The sequence below is a fragment of the Neltuma alba genome, unplaced genomic scaffold (genome assembly GCF_004799145.2).
Source record: "Neltuma alba isolate B1F8T4 unplaced genomic scaffold, ASM479914v2 tig00012097_pilon, whole genome shotgun sequence".
Taxonomy (NCBI): domain Eukaryota; kingdom Viridiplantae; phylum Streptophyta; class Magnoliopsida; order Fabales; family Fabaceae; genus Neltuma; species Neltuma alba.
In genome coordinates this window covers 696,292-711,544 of record NW_021636654.1, presented here as the reverse complement: position 1 = coordinate 711,544, position 15,253 = coordinate 696,292, and the positions used below count along the sequence as shown (strand labels likewise).

The window sequence follows — 15,253 nt, the reverse complement described above, 5'->3', positions numbered from 1 at the left end:
GTGTTGCCAAATAAGGGAAAATGATTAAAATCCCTCCCCTCCCCTCCCCTCCAAATCCCTCATACCAAACACACCCTAAGTGAAGCTGGCAAAGAATTTAGATGGAACAACACATTTTTTCCCGCATCATTTTGATTTTTTTTTTTTGCACCGAGCACTCAATCACTAATTTAATATAAAATAGAAATCTTATAACAAACATGATAAGGATCAAAAACTAAAAATAGTAAGTTGCATAGCATGAAAATAACATAATTTCATGATCAAAACAGTTAGACGATAATATTCAGCTGTGTTGGATGCAGAACAACGTGCTCTCCTCTCAGCATCTTATTAAAACCAAGATACACATAATAAAGTACTATAAAAGTCGCACTATAAGCCCAAAAATTAAAAAAGAAAATACATATATTCCGAGGAAAGCATCAGTCAGCGGGTCAGGAATGCGGGCTCGACTACGGCAGGGTATTCTTCCACGAAACGAGGCTATTGGCATGAAGACCGACATCAAATGAACCTTCCTGGATGGCGTCAACCTTTTTTAACCTTCCTCCTGTCTTCATATCATAACTGAAGAATAATGTATTCAAAGTGGGTAGAAGTATTAGTTTAATAATCAGTTCTTGGTTGATCCACACAGCGAAAAATTCTGATAGAAATTCAATGCCGCCCGTAGGATAATCCAAGTATTTCATCTCATGATGGAGGGTCCATTTTCCCGAATCAGGATCAAATATGTGCATTTGAAATCCTTCTCCTCCCACAAAGATAATGGAAGCGAGAAGATTCTCCATCTTCAAGTATTGTGGATGCCATCGATGAGGTCCTTGTGGAAGCAGAAACTGCCGAAATGTTTCCTTATCGACATCCATCACAATCACTCGCTGCTCTGTAATCCAGTAAAGTTCATTGCCTCCGGTGTAAATTGGGCTGCATCTGAACTTAAAATCACCGGGTTCTACAGCAATTTTTTCCCAAGAAAAATGTTTCCCAAGTCTAAGAACATGCCAGTGGTTATAACAAACTTCAGACTCAGTTCGGACAAGAGATGCAAACAGTTTGAATTCCCCAGTGCGAGGAACACGCACTATAGCACATGGAGGATATATCAGCTTGGGACTGAGTAACATGGGCCGAACCTTAACACAACGCTTGGTAACAGGGTTTGTAACATGAAGAACTCCTGTAGCATTTTCGTAGAGTAAGATCAAGCCATCACAACTGTTCACAAAACGTCCAGGAAAATCAGGATTTAAAGTAGTCACGCCAAACTCCCCATTATCTTTAACCTCCAAGAATTGGGCACCGTATGGACGCTTTGTGCTTTGAAGGAAAATACCAGGTTTTGACCGGAGGAGCTGTTTCTCAGCAAAAGTAGAACTGCGGATCAGGGTAGCCCAATATTTGCAAGTATACCTTGCACTGCTAAGGAGGCATTCAGCAGGAAGCCAAGTGAGGATATCAATCAACGTATCTTCAGGGAGGTACCCTATACAGTCACCGCTTTGGCGCTTGTTCTGAGGATGTGGGCAACTGCTGCTGCTGCTGCAATTCTTTCTTCCATCACCTTTCTCTCTACCCATTTTGAGTTGTTTCAACCTTCAACAACAGCATTAACGTTAAGTCAGACTATTGTCAAACTCTCTAAACAGAACTTGGAAATCAAACTAAATTTTAAAATAGCATCTCCACCACCACAAGGATTATTGTCGCATACATCCATCACATACATACATAGAAATCCTTATTGGCTTCTGAATTACTACTACTAAGTTTGAGGTTGAAATGCCAGATGCCTTCCAGATTGGCACAAAAGCTTTCGAAGATTAAAGCTATTACAGTAGTCATGCATGAACTTAAGATTTATAAGAAAGAAGAGGATAGAAAAACCTGCAATTTTCGGATTGGTTATATGACAACTCAAGTACCAATATAAAAACAAGGAGCCATCATGTATGGAGTAAGATTAAGCTTCACGTCCAAGACATTAGGCACATCTTCGTATTGCACTTTTAGAAATGTCTACAGTTTCACTCAAACCATTACTCCATAAACTAACACAATCAAACAAGTAATCTAAATCTCCAATTACAATAACAAAAGGAAGGAGCAAGATAATACGATTTTGAGTTATCCCAAATTGAACTCCAAAACTAGACAGAATAGAATAATAATACAAACACAGAATGATGATGGGAAAGAAATGAGGAAGAAAAATGATGGACAGGCGGAAGACTAGGGGTTGGAGCCAGGGGAGATAATCACAAATGAGCTCAGCAAAGGAGGGCCGCAAATGGAGCTTCAAACAGAAAAGAGAGAATGGATTCAGCGAACAATGGTTTCAATTTTAAAAATTTCAAGACAACATGACATAGAAAGCATGAGTTCATTGGAGGCGAGAGAGACGAATGGGAATGGGGCTATTAGGTCTGGGCTTTGTAGAGGAAGGAGAGTCTGGTAAGGAGAGACCAGGAGAAATGAAGGACATGATTACACAAAATTAAGGGTTGAGATGTGTTTGCCACAAGATGCACAGCATGCATCTCCCAGGCATTATGCAGATCACTGGAAGGCAGTAAAATTTCAGCGCTCTATCATACACCCTGATAGCCTTGGAAGTTATAAATTTCCAGCAGTACGCACTGCTACAACAGCTGAAGAAATTGAAGGAAAACCGTAAAGCGCGAATGCAACCGCAAGGAGCGAGGAGGGAGAGAATAAATCGATTCGTTAAAATCAATTGGAAAACCTATTTATTGGGAGTGGCCACCAAAATTTTAACTATACAAGGCAAAACACTAGGGCAAAAACTTTTACGAAGAAAATTTGATTATCCGGAGAAAGAAACAGCAGGGGTTTAGGAAAGCAAGCCTAAGAATGAGTAAACCCACTACTCCACTGATCACGAAGCTCAGATGACCAAGATCCAAGATAGCCTTGGTAAGATCCGCGATACGCCTTCTTTCCTCGTCTTCTATCAACTTTCGGCCTCTTGCACCTTCCGATGGGCGCTGGCCAGCTCCATTTTAACCTTGTTTTTTTTTTTTTGGCTTTTTCTTTCTTTCTCTTTTTCGTTTTTAGGGTGGGGCTTGCTTGAGCATGCAGTTTTTTTTTTCTTTTTGGGGGCCAAAAGGCGTGCTTGACCATGTAGATATTGGATTTCTTCATGATTGTGGTTGGCTTCGCTCATTTTCGAATGGCAACTAGTTTCAGTGCTGATGAGTAAAATCTAAATCAATTTTAATGATTTAAATTTAACATTTTTAACTGGTAATTTTTAAATTAAACATTTATTTTTAAAAAAATATAGTTATGAGATTATATTTATTTTAAATTATGTACCTATTAAAAAATATTTTAAAAAAAATTCAAGATTTGATAAATATCATAATACTCATCACTGTGATAAGCACTAAAGCTTATTCAGTTTAGGCTTATCATATATGGATTGTCCAGTTTTGGTACTAATCAGAGTGATGAGAAGTGAGAACCTTAAGCTCATCATATATAGATCGTCCAAATCTGATTTGGATGGTCCAGATTTAATTTCGTTCTTATTTTTAATTTTTTTTAAAATTAATTATTTTGATGAGTATAGAATGTAAAATAATGATAATTACTTAAATATTGTTTTTATGAAAAATTATTTTTTATTTAAAAATTAAAAAAAAAAAAGTAATTTTAAACTCTCTAAATCAAATCTGGATAGTCTTAAATATGATCAGTTTCACCGAAACTCGTCTCCATTTAGGCGTCCCATGCACCTCATAACCGTTCTCTCTTTCCCTTTATAAATAATATCTGAAAATCTCACAACTGATGTCTGTGAGAGTTTTTATATATCAGCATCTGAGCTCATATGGTTTAGGATAATAAATGAAAGTGAAACTAGATCTTGTGCCGAGTGGATCGAACATGGTCATTTTCAAAAGTATGCACACGCATGTAGTGGCTTCTATCTGATAATGCATACGCTGTACATGTACTAGTGCTTGCCCCATCGCTAAAAGACTGTCGAACAATTGTCATAATTGAGCTCAGGCATCGGCACAGGCACACTACTAACCGCGAGTGGAAGCGGTTTGGTTCAAATTTGAGATGCTCTGCCAAAACATACACACTAGATTATTGGGACATCCTGCTATAACAATGACATCAAGATCTAACTCATAAATCATCAAAACTAAGCATATAAAACAACTTATCGCTCAACTGTATGTTGTAGGTTTTGGTGGGTATATACTGAGTTAGCATTATGAAGTCCATCTCCAGTAATGCAGGCATAAGCAAATTCATCACTGATTCTTCATCACCGGTGCATGATCTTATAGTAGCTAGCCTTTCAACAATTGCAGCGTCGTGCCTTCCTTTATAACTTTCCCTTTCCCTTTCCCTTTGGACCTCCCCGATGGTGATTCATCTTTCTCCACCAATATGAAAATATATAGCAGTGCAAATGTTTTGATGAAGTAGTGCTCCCCATATGACACGCGCGCCACTGACATGTAAAAAACAATGTTCGATGTGCACAGTTCCCACCATTGTTTACATAGTATCTTATGCAGTTTACAACCCAAACATACAAAATTTAGCATGTACAGTGCTCGATTTCTTTTTGATGACGTGTGACTTCGAGTCATGTTTGGTACGCAACGATGAATTTGAGGGGTTGGGATTGGCAATGAGACAGGAAATGTGACTGGGAATAATGCTTTAAAATTATATTTGGTACAGGGTAATATTTGAAGGGATTGGCTCGACTAATTTTTATTTTAAAATCAGATACAAATTATGGAAAGACAATAATGCGCCTTCCAAATATTAAAAAAACAAAACACACATCGAATCTTCTCCCTTTCGCATTGTCCTCCCTCCCACTCTACATCGAATCTTATATTAGCATAAATGATTTGTGGGATTGATTTTGAAAAATAACTGGGGAACACACATTCAATTTCTTGTTATTATTGAAGGGAGTCTATTTATTATTTATTATAAAAATACTAGAATGAATTTTGAGAGCCCAAATCTAAGAGTGGCAGAGAAAATAATAAAAAAGACAGTAGAAATATAATCGAATCTTCTCCCTTTCGCATTGTCCTCCCTCCCACTCTATACATCGAATCTTATATTAGCATAAATGATTTGTGGGATTGATTTTGAAATAAACTGGGGAACACGCATTCAATTTCTTGTTATTATTGAAGGGAGTCTATTTATTATAAAAATACTAGAATGAATTTTGAGAGCCCAAATCTAAGAGTGGCAGAGAAAATAATAAAAAAGACAGTAGAAATATAAGAAGAGACATCCAGATTTGTGTATGTTTGTTTGGACAAAAGAAACAAGTTAATGGAGAAGCAAAATCCAGAATCAAGTGACGGAGAAGAATGTGTACGTGTTCGTCACAAGTAATGCAGAGTGAGAGTGAAAATTACTGGTGGTGCTGCATTTGACACAGAGTGGCAGAGAGGGAGACAAAGAGGGCAGCAACTCTAGCAATGGAAGAGAGTGAGAGTGAAAGTGAGGGGCAAGTTCAGAACTTTAAGAAGAGCAGATCAACTAGTGCAAAAGTGAAAAAATAAAACTTGCCTGAAAATAATTACAAATGAGGATATTTTGTTCTGAAAATATTCAATCCCAGGATTGAAAATGCAATATAGGAAGAAAAATGTGGGCTTGTCCCACCAATGTGGCATGTGAAATCCCAAGGCTTACTCAATGTCACATGCCAAATATCATAGATTGCCTCATTCCCTGGTCCAGTCCCTGTCCCACGCTCCCATTGCCACATACCAAACATGGCCTTGCTTCCGCATTTTCCATGTTAACACAGACTTCCTCCTTGATTATGCTTTAAATCCTCTGCCTTCTCCAAAACATCAAAAGCCCCTCCCTATTCAATCATTTTGCAAGCCCCTCCAATCCTACACGTGTTAGTGCTCAACCCAAGCCTTACAAGACGCACAGATAAATGATGAAGCAAAGATGACCAAACAAAATCAGTCATTAGACAACAGCTACTCCATATTAATTTCTTCCACATGCTACCCTTTAAAGCCCATTCTCATCGTCAACGGATACCCATCAAACAAGTGAACCCCCTTTTCCCATAGCCCGGTCAGAAACCAAATTGAGAGAAGGAGATGGAGACGTGCTGGATTAATGGAAGTTCTTACCAGTTATTCTTTGGAAACAAGCCCACGCTTTTGGAGAAGATGATGGTAGCCAGGTCCACTCCTTCATGCGTCTTTATTTAGACACGGGGGGGCATATTCTGGTGAAGTCTCATCATTAGTAGGCGTATAGGAGTCTATTCCTTTATAATTCAAATTACTTTTAGTAATAAGTGAAATTCAAGAGATTGTGTTTGGAGCTTGTGGGTAATTTTTCCTTTATTTATATACCGAATCATAATATAGACCCCGGCTACCTCTAATTAAAACCAATCCATCCAGATCCTTTTAATATCTAATTAAAACCAATCCATCCAGATCCTTTTAATATGTATCTTGCAGAGATGTGCGGATCCATCACGTGTCTGTCACTCACTTCCTTGTTACCTGTTAGTCCCGTTATTCTGCTTCCTTCTCGGTCCCACCTCATAATTTCTTGTTCCATCCCCTCACCCACTTATTCATTTCTCGCCAGGCATTTCAAATTTCAACCACCTTGTTTTTTAAAATACAATGTAAACTTCAAATGTTATTATTCATAAACTTACCCATGTCTTAATTCGCCGGAAAAGGAAATTAGGTGGTGCCCTTTTGGCTAACGGTGGTTGCAACGTCCCTTGCTAATCCACCTTAAAAATGATATTACAAGAAGCAACGCTTGCCCTCCTTTCGTATTTGGCAATGATGTGATGTCGAATGCCTCAAATTCAAGCCATCAAAGCCTCTCCTTCTCTCTTACCTTTCCATAGCCAAAAGTTTTTGTGTCTTTGGATAAAGGCAATCCATGGCGGATGCGACATTTGCAGGAGCAGAACTCTCCTCGTGCAATTTATATTCAATGAATTGTTCACATTAAAGATTGAAAATTGAAGGGTTCAAGTAATTAAAAAACCAAAGTGGCTGTCGTATTTATGACTCGAGAATAGCTATGATAGCATGATTTTCTCACAATAATTAATTATTAACTAATCAGACAGGAAAATTAAATGGCGTAAGAAGCTCCCATGTGACATGGGGAGAAGCTGGGTGAGTGATGGTGTCAAAGTTTTCGGGAAGCAAAAGTAAGTGTGCAGACGTGGCCCACAAAAACGTAGCCATGTGGGCATCTGTATGATTTACTTGATTCATCCAAGCTAGCTAGCGAGCCCCAATAGAAATGGGGTCACTGCGCAAGAGAACGTGAGAAAGAAACTACCAATGTGCACTTTCAGTTTAATTATTTCAATGCTGCTTCCATAAACAAACAACCACCTCAATCTAATCTCTCCCTCCCCTCGAAAACTCTTTTTCTGGTTGCCTTGCTCACTCTATTACTTCCTCATCTCTTGCTTCTCCTGTTCCTCGATCTCCCCCTCATCGGAGACAACTCATTCCGGTGTTCTCTGCTTCACTCTAGTTACCATGAGCAGCCGGAATGGGCGCGATTCCCTGTTCGGCCAGGAATTTTCCAGTCGGATCGCTGCAGCAGCATCATCGCCGTGGTCAAAGCTTAAACGGAATCTCCAAGGACTCTGACGAGCATCTCGACCTCTTCTCTAAGAGTCGACGTACTCTCTCCGTTGCCTCTTCCGATGAATCTTCCGATGGTACGCCAACATCGTTTCCCGCATCGGTTCCGCCTCATTTCTGTTTCTTTGATCTCATTTTTGGCCCTGATGGACTGAAACGTCCCTCAGTAATTTGCGTATTTCAACATTTTCTCTATCGTCGTTTTCAGTTCTGTGCCGAGGACAGTTCTGTCATTCCAGATGTTTCATATTTGAGAGATTGCTTTCCGGATTTTTCTTGGGATATTCCTTCAGTTCGTTTGTATGCTTCAATAACACTCGCTGTTTACTTCGCTTTGCAAGAAAGTGATGCAGCAATGATAACGATATCTACGGGCTAGTATTAGATTCCCAATGGATCGCGTTATTTGTCGTTCATAAATATCGAAGACGTTTAATTACCACACTTTATAATTGAGTCCACGTTATAAAACGTTGCCAGTTTTTGTTACACAAAAGTTTAATATGATTGGGTTGGATGAATGATATCTTTTGCATTAAATGTTTTCGACGATATCTTGTAACTCGGGCTCTAATGCCTCCGTCAATTGCGCTTGGAAATGGAACATGGTTGGTGCTAGCACTTGTACCCGGGTCTGTATTTTTCGGTTGGACATTATCCATAATGTGGTCTTACACTTACCGCTGCTCGTTTTGGATGCAGTTTCGGTGAAACTGGGGAGACTCTCAGTTGGATCAGCGAAGCTGGCTAGAAGTGGGATTGATGATCTGTTGTCATCTACGGAAGGAGGAAAGCATGATTATGACTGGTAAATCTCAATCTCAACGATGCTTGCATACATATCGGTGCATAAGATTAGTACTGATTTATTAGTGGGCAAGGGTTTTGGCTATTGTCATGTCAGACAATTTTTTCCTCAATTGGGCAGGTGAAATGTCATCAGGAAACCACGTTTAGGGGGACAAATTATTTAGAGTCAGTGGGAGAAAAGGCAGTAATAAACTAAATGCATGACATCATTTTCGGGACATGTTTATCTATTTTTAGTAGACTTTTCCCGACTTCAATGCAAGAAAATTCCCTTTTCTCAAAGCAGGATTTCAAATGGACTTCAATACATACTGCATGCTTTAATCAACCCAACTAATATGTACATTATTTACCATACTCTAATGCAACCTCAACTCATAGAATGGATATTCTCTATTTGAGCATTGGATTGCGTCAGTTGCATTCATAGCTATCTCAGCCATGCACCTGATTGCTTTGTTGCTTACATGATACCATGCCATTGACAAAATTAAACTAGTGTTTTGCGCCAAAAAATTTTGCTTTCTTCCGCAATCAAAACATTTCAATCTGATTACACAAAATGGTGCATTGTGAATGCCAATCCTCCCTCAGCCATCTTCAGGGACACTTCACACAAGCAATGGAGTGATTTGGTGGATGGAAGAGGAGGCTTTGAATGCAATTGATGCAGCTGTATACGAGCCTCCATATTTTTTTAACTTCATAATCGACAAAGTAGCCACTTGTGAAAAACTGAAAGTCATGATCTAAGTTTTACAAAGTTCATACTAGTCCCAATGGTTGCCCTCTTTGAATACATTCATATATTGTCAGATGTATCTGGTTTGCAATTATCATAATTGAATTTTATTAGGCTTCTCACTCCTCCCGGGACTCCTGCTTGTCCCTCATCAGAAGGTGAACCCCAACCCACCTTAGCACCCCCGAGACGCAGTTTGGCTAGATCAACTTCTACCACGAAGACTTCAAGGGTATGTGGTCCTGTATGAATGGCATGATAATTTTGTATTTGTTATTTGAAGCTGTGTTTCCAAAGTTGAGCTTCTCTGGCTAATTTGTTTACTGTAACTGTTGCATCAGTTTGCCTATGACAATCCTCCTGTCCCTCTGACTGGGTCAACAGCAGCTCACCATGGCCATTCAAATCTTTGTTTTATCTTACAAAAATCAACTACTACTACTTCCTCAGCTCCTTATTATAAGAGACTGCTAACTAATTCACTCATTCCAGTAAAATAGCTAAAAGCATTAAATTTGTCATCATAAAATTCAAGTGACTTTCAATATTAACCTCATTAACCACACTAAATTCCAACATCATATTAATTTCTACTCGCTTATTATCTTAATTAAATATGGGCATGTATGGAAACAAAAATATTTAATGCTCTTAAAAACTATCATAGGGTCTTGTAAAAAGTACCAAAAATTTCTTCTGGAAGGGGTCTTATAATAAGGACCAAAGGGAATATAACTTAATTAAGCTGATTTGGCACTGAATTAGACGACATCACTTAAACTAGAACTGTCTGCTTAATTAGAAATGGACTTTCCTCAACTAAACAATATACATTCCCTTCCATTTGTTCAAAAAAGCAGGTATAAAGCCTAAGCAATGACAAACCTACATTGTAGGTCTTGAGGCAAGTTTCCCACCAGGAAAGTTTCCATTTTGCGTAATTTTATATGTGCAGTGTATATTAATGATCCCAAAATTTCTGGGTCCATCATTCAGCCTCAGTAATCAAGCAATGTGTATGTTCCTCTAGAACAATGTTTTAATTAAGCAATTGTGAAAGGCTGCAATTGCAGAATATGATTTAATGATGAAACTTATTTTTCCTTGGGAGATTTGTCAGTAATTGTTTCCCCAATTTAATGTTGTCTTAACATACAGTAGCTAGTACTTGGGAACTCGGGGTGAAATAAAGTACAAAAGTCTTACCTTTGGCTTTTTTTTCCCCTTCCCCGCATGGGAAATTCTCTTTTGAAGAATCGGGTGGTCCTGGGATTCCAGCATGTTTCCTCTTTTGCTCTTATCAATTGCATATTCTTGTTTTACTGCTGTAGCTTTTAAATCAATATGTTTATTAAATTTTTAATTTGATGTGTCTTTCAGCTTTCAGTTTCACAGTCAGAGAACAATGGTCACTCAAGACCAGCAAGAAGCAGTTCTGTGACTCGACCTTCCAACTCCAGTTCACAGTATGGCTACAGTGGCTATTCTTCAAACAGATCCTCCTCAGTCCTTAACACAAGTTCGGCTTCAGTTTCATCTTACACAAGGCCATCTTCTCCTGTAACCCGCTCTTCATCCACCGCAAGGTCTTCTACTCCCTCCTCTCGTCCCACAGCATCACGATCTTCAACTCCGTCCAGAGTACGCACAACAAGCACTGGCTCAATTGCTGACAAGAGTAAAGCTTCACAGAGCTTTAGGCCCTCCACTCCTTCTTCAAGGCCACAGATGCCTGCTAACCTGCATTCCCCATCTCTTCCTTCTGCTAGGTCACTTTCACGACCTTCCACCCCCACTCGTCGCCATTCGGCACCAGCTCCATCCCCTATGACAGGTTCCTCAACTTCATCAGGACGAATTTCATTCAATGGACGCAGTTCAGCGCCACCATCACGGCCAAGTTCACCAAGTCCTCGAGCCCGGCCCCTCCCTCGCCAGTTGTTCCCCCTGATTTTCCTCTTGAAACACCACCAAACCTCAGAACAACAATGCCAGAGAGGCCAGTCTCGGCTGGTCGGTCCCGTCCTGGTGCCATGATCACTTCAAAGGGAAATTCTGAATCCCAAGCCCCAGTTAATATCCCAAAGCGACAGTCATCTCCCATAGTAACTAGGGGTAGATTGACAGAAGCCACAGGAAGAAGCCGTAATGCGAATGGCCACCAGTCTGATGTCCTTGAGCTGCGGAAAGTCCCACATGTCCCTGAAGCAGTTGCACGGAAATCTATCAAGGCTTCTACTACTTCCCCTGACGGCTCAGGATTTGGGAGGACCATCTCAAAGAAATCCTTAGATATGGCTATTAAGCATATGGTATGTACCCTACTTTTTCTGCTGCACAGTTCAAATTGCTGGATATGTTATCAAAATAATGAACAAGTCGGAGTTTATCAACAATTTCAACTATTGCTCGTAATCGTAGATATTGTTTGAGGCTCTACATATGAGAGCGTAATGGAAGTATTGATCATCAAGGCATTAGAATCATTGAAATTTTTGCCTTGAACACAATGTTTTATCACTGAAGTGCAAGATCAATAATGAATCAGCACCTTTTAGATTTGTAATAATGTAAATATGAATTTCGGGACTAGATTACTTATTGTTGCCGCTGTAAGATGACTGGTAGCTGCACCACTCTATTTAAGCTGCACTTTTTATTTGGTTGCCTGATGGAGATGTTTAGGCAGCTTTATTCTTTTCATTTACTGATTTATTTATTTTTATTTAGGATATAAAGAACAGTTCAGGAAATCTTCGTTCACTTTCAAACACCACACTCTTTCCTCAGAGTCTTAGGTCTTCTACTCCGAAGATCCAATCTGTTCGTGGTTTGAGTGTTCCATCTCCGGCAAATGGTAATGGAAGCCTGCAATTGCAAAGCAGTAATAACGGAGCTAATTTTGACCCTGGAAATGATGCCAATAGGAACGTCATAAATGGAAGTCAGGTAGATGAAAGACAATATTCGGCAAAATTGAGTGAAGTGGACGTCTACGAGAGTACACGTTATGATACTATATTGCTTAAAGAAGATTTGAAGAATACAAACTGGCTTCACAGTGCTGATGATATATGTGATCAAGGGCCAGTATTCGATAACGGATTTGAGTCCCTGCCCGAACCATTTGGTCTATTTATATTTAATTTAATGCCTCTTATTTTATTGTATTTTTTATTTTCAAGAATCCCTACCTCAACTTCTGGTGTTCAGGTTGGTCTGGAAGAAATCCGTGGCATTTTAGAGATTATGGTTGATGAAGCATTTGAAACGGCTCAGGTTTTCCAAAACAGCACATGTTCGTATAATTTGTAATTATGACAGGGTGTCGAGCAAGTTCGGTAGATGAAAGACAATATTCGGCAAAATTGAGTGAAGGGACGTCTACGAGAGTACCGTTATGATACTATATTGCTTAAAGAAGAAGATTGAAGAATACAAACTGGCTTCACAGTGCTGATGATATATGTGATCAAGGGCCAGTATTCGATAACGGATTTGAGTCCCTGCCGAACCATTTGGTCTCTTTTTGAGTCCCTGCCCGAACCATTTGGTCTCTTGTAGTATTAAACTGGTGCTCCTTCGCACCCATGGAATATGCTATCATTTAATTAATTTAATGCCTCTTATTTTATTGTATTTTTTATTTTCAAGAATCCCTACCTCAACTTCTGGTGTTCAGGTTGGTCTGGAAGAAATCCGTGGCATTTTAGAGATTGTGGTTGATGAAGCATTTGAAACGGCTCAGGTTTTCCAAAACAGCACATGTTCGTATAATTTGTAATTATGACAGGGTGTCGAGCAAGTTCTAGCCCAATCAGTGTGTTTTAACTTCGCTGAGTGGAGTTTGGCTTGGTACACTTTTTCTCCCTTTGCCAATCACTGCCTCTCGAGTTGGTATGTATTGCACTAATTGTATTGCACTAATTTAATTTACTGTCCTTTCCATTTTAAAAAAGTTTCCATATGCCAAGGCGGATGAAAATGGAGAGCATTGGTTATATCTGCGGGCGGATAATCAAAGGTCGACTTTACTCTTACCCGTATTTTCGGTGCAACACCGAGTGGTATGAAACCGCCCTTTCGTTTTGGTGATGAGTTTCTTTCCTAGATATGGCTCACTTCATAACCCACCCACAACGAGACGGGAGAGCCTATTACGTAGACAATCTGAAGTTCTACAGTGGGCTTGATAATAGAGGTTGAAAAATATTATTGACAATTTTCAAGAATAGTATTGTTTAATATATATTTCGTTAGCTTTCATGTATTTGAGGAGGAAAAAAAAAAAAGGGAGGTCATTAGCCGAACAGGCACATTTTGGATGCTAGTGGAATTTGATTTAATACACTAGTTAAACATTGAGCCGAACAGCACTAAATATATGCAGTATGCATACAGTTTTTGTGTTGATTTATAAAATTTAAGTGATTTTCAATATTATCCTTATTAACTACACTAAATTCTAACATTGTATTAGTTTTTGTTTGGTCATTACCGTCATTAAATATGGGCACATATGGGAAAAAAAATACTTATTGAAACTATCAAAAAGTCTTATAAAAAGAATAAAATAACATATATTTGTATGAACAATTAATAATGTGACTTGTAAAAAAACTTTTATCGGCCTTATAAATATGATCCGTGGAGTAGTTTAATATTACATAGAAATATTTTTAAAAAAATCATGTCATATTTGTTAGAATTAAATAATTTATTTATTAAATTAATTAAGCAATTTTTTAAGAAAATTAATTAAATAACTTTTACATTAATCATCAGAAGAGCATCAAATTTTTGTCCTATTATATTTACAACAAAATAAGATTTCGAAACTTTATCCTATAAATAGGACAGGACATAGTAGTCATTATTATGATGATTTTAGAACTACTAAATGATGGGCAAATTTGATAGGGTATCATGCGCACATTTTTAATCCATTCATAATAATTTTTAAAAGATAAATTTTTTTTTTGTTTTAAAATATAAATCTATTTTATAGCACATTGTAAAATGAGTTTTATATTTAAGGATAGAAGGAGTATAATGTTTTGACAAGATATATATATTTTTAATATCTAATGAAACAAAGGAAACAAGCTGCACGTCCATCAACATTCAACAGTATTATAAATGGAGTTTCCACGCGTGATCCGAAACATGGACCAAAACCGAGAGATAGAGGCCATTGTGGCAATTAATGCCGGAGTCATTCCAGGTGGGGAAACCCGTGCCTTAGCAGTTTGCTGCTTCCTTGCCATTTTTCGAGATCTGCAACTGTGCCAAGTGATATCAGCTCTGGGTTCTTAGTTTATTTACTCATTTAAAGTAAATTATTTTTTCAGGAATTGACTGTATTTTAAATTCGAAAATAATAACTAATGGATAACAAAAATTTAAAAATAAAAAATAGTTTTATAAAGTTTTTTAATTAAGATTTTGAAAAATCTAAGGAAAAAAAACAAATAAAGACTCCAAATATATGAAATTGCGATTAGGAACTTTCAATTTGAAAAATAGCAAATAAAAACTCAATCTCATATTACAAATATGAAATCTTGGTAAAATATCTGAAATGCTCATCGACTAAGTAACAAGTTGACTATGAAAATAACAAGTTTATTTTAGCAAATGACAATTTCAGCAAAGCAAACCACAACTTGACTGATGGTATACCAAATGATAAGTTAACTATAGAAAATGACAAGTTTACTTTAGCGAATGACAACTTCAGCGAATGACAATTTCAGCAAACTAAATCACAACTTGACTTAGGAGAATTTCAAATATCTCACTAAGATTTCATATTTGCAATATAAGACCGGATTTTTTTATTACTTTTTTAAATTAAGAGTCCCAAATCATAATTTCATATATTGAGAGTTTTTATGTGCCATTTTGCAAAAATCTAAACCATATAAAATGAATTAGAGCTCAGCAAAACGGGAAAGATAGGATGATGGAAAAGTACAAGATGAATCCACGTTGTGCATGAATAGTGCAATTTTCA

General features: G+C 37.9%; 1 protein-coding gene and 1 pseudogene across 1 annotated transcript; one reads left to right on the top strand and one right to left on the bottom strand.

The window, feature by feature from the left end:
* Positions 1–227: 227 nt before the first annotated feature.
* LOC114722540 (uncharacterized) lies at positions 228–3,037 on the bottom strand. Its single transcript, XM_028908585.1, has 2 exons — positions 2,892–3,037; positions 228–1,599 (listed from the first exon to the last, which is right to left on the bottom strand). Exon 2 carries the CDS (start codon positions 1,581–1,583, stop codon positions 456–458), a length of 1,128 nt encoding a protein of 375 aa, XP_028764418.1. The 5' UTR covers positions 1,584–1,599; positions 2,892–3,037; the 3' UTR covers positions 228–455.
* Positions 3,038–7,341: 4,304 nt separating this feature from the next.
* On the top strand, positions 7,342–13,283 carry LOC114722655 (putative GPI-anchored protein pfl2; annotated as a pseudogene).
* The last annotated feature ends 1,970 nt before the right edge of the window (positions 13,284–15,253 follow it).

Coding starts and splice junctions, on each gene's coding strand:
- LOC114722540 (XM_028908585.1), bottom strand. CDS start 1,583: ATGGGTAGAGAGAAAGGTGATGGAAGAAAGAATTGCAGCAGCAGCAGC.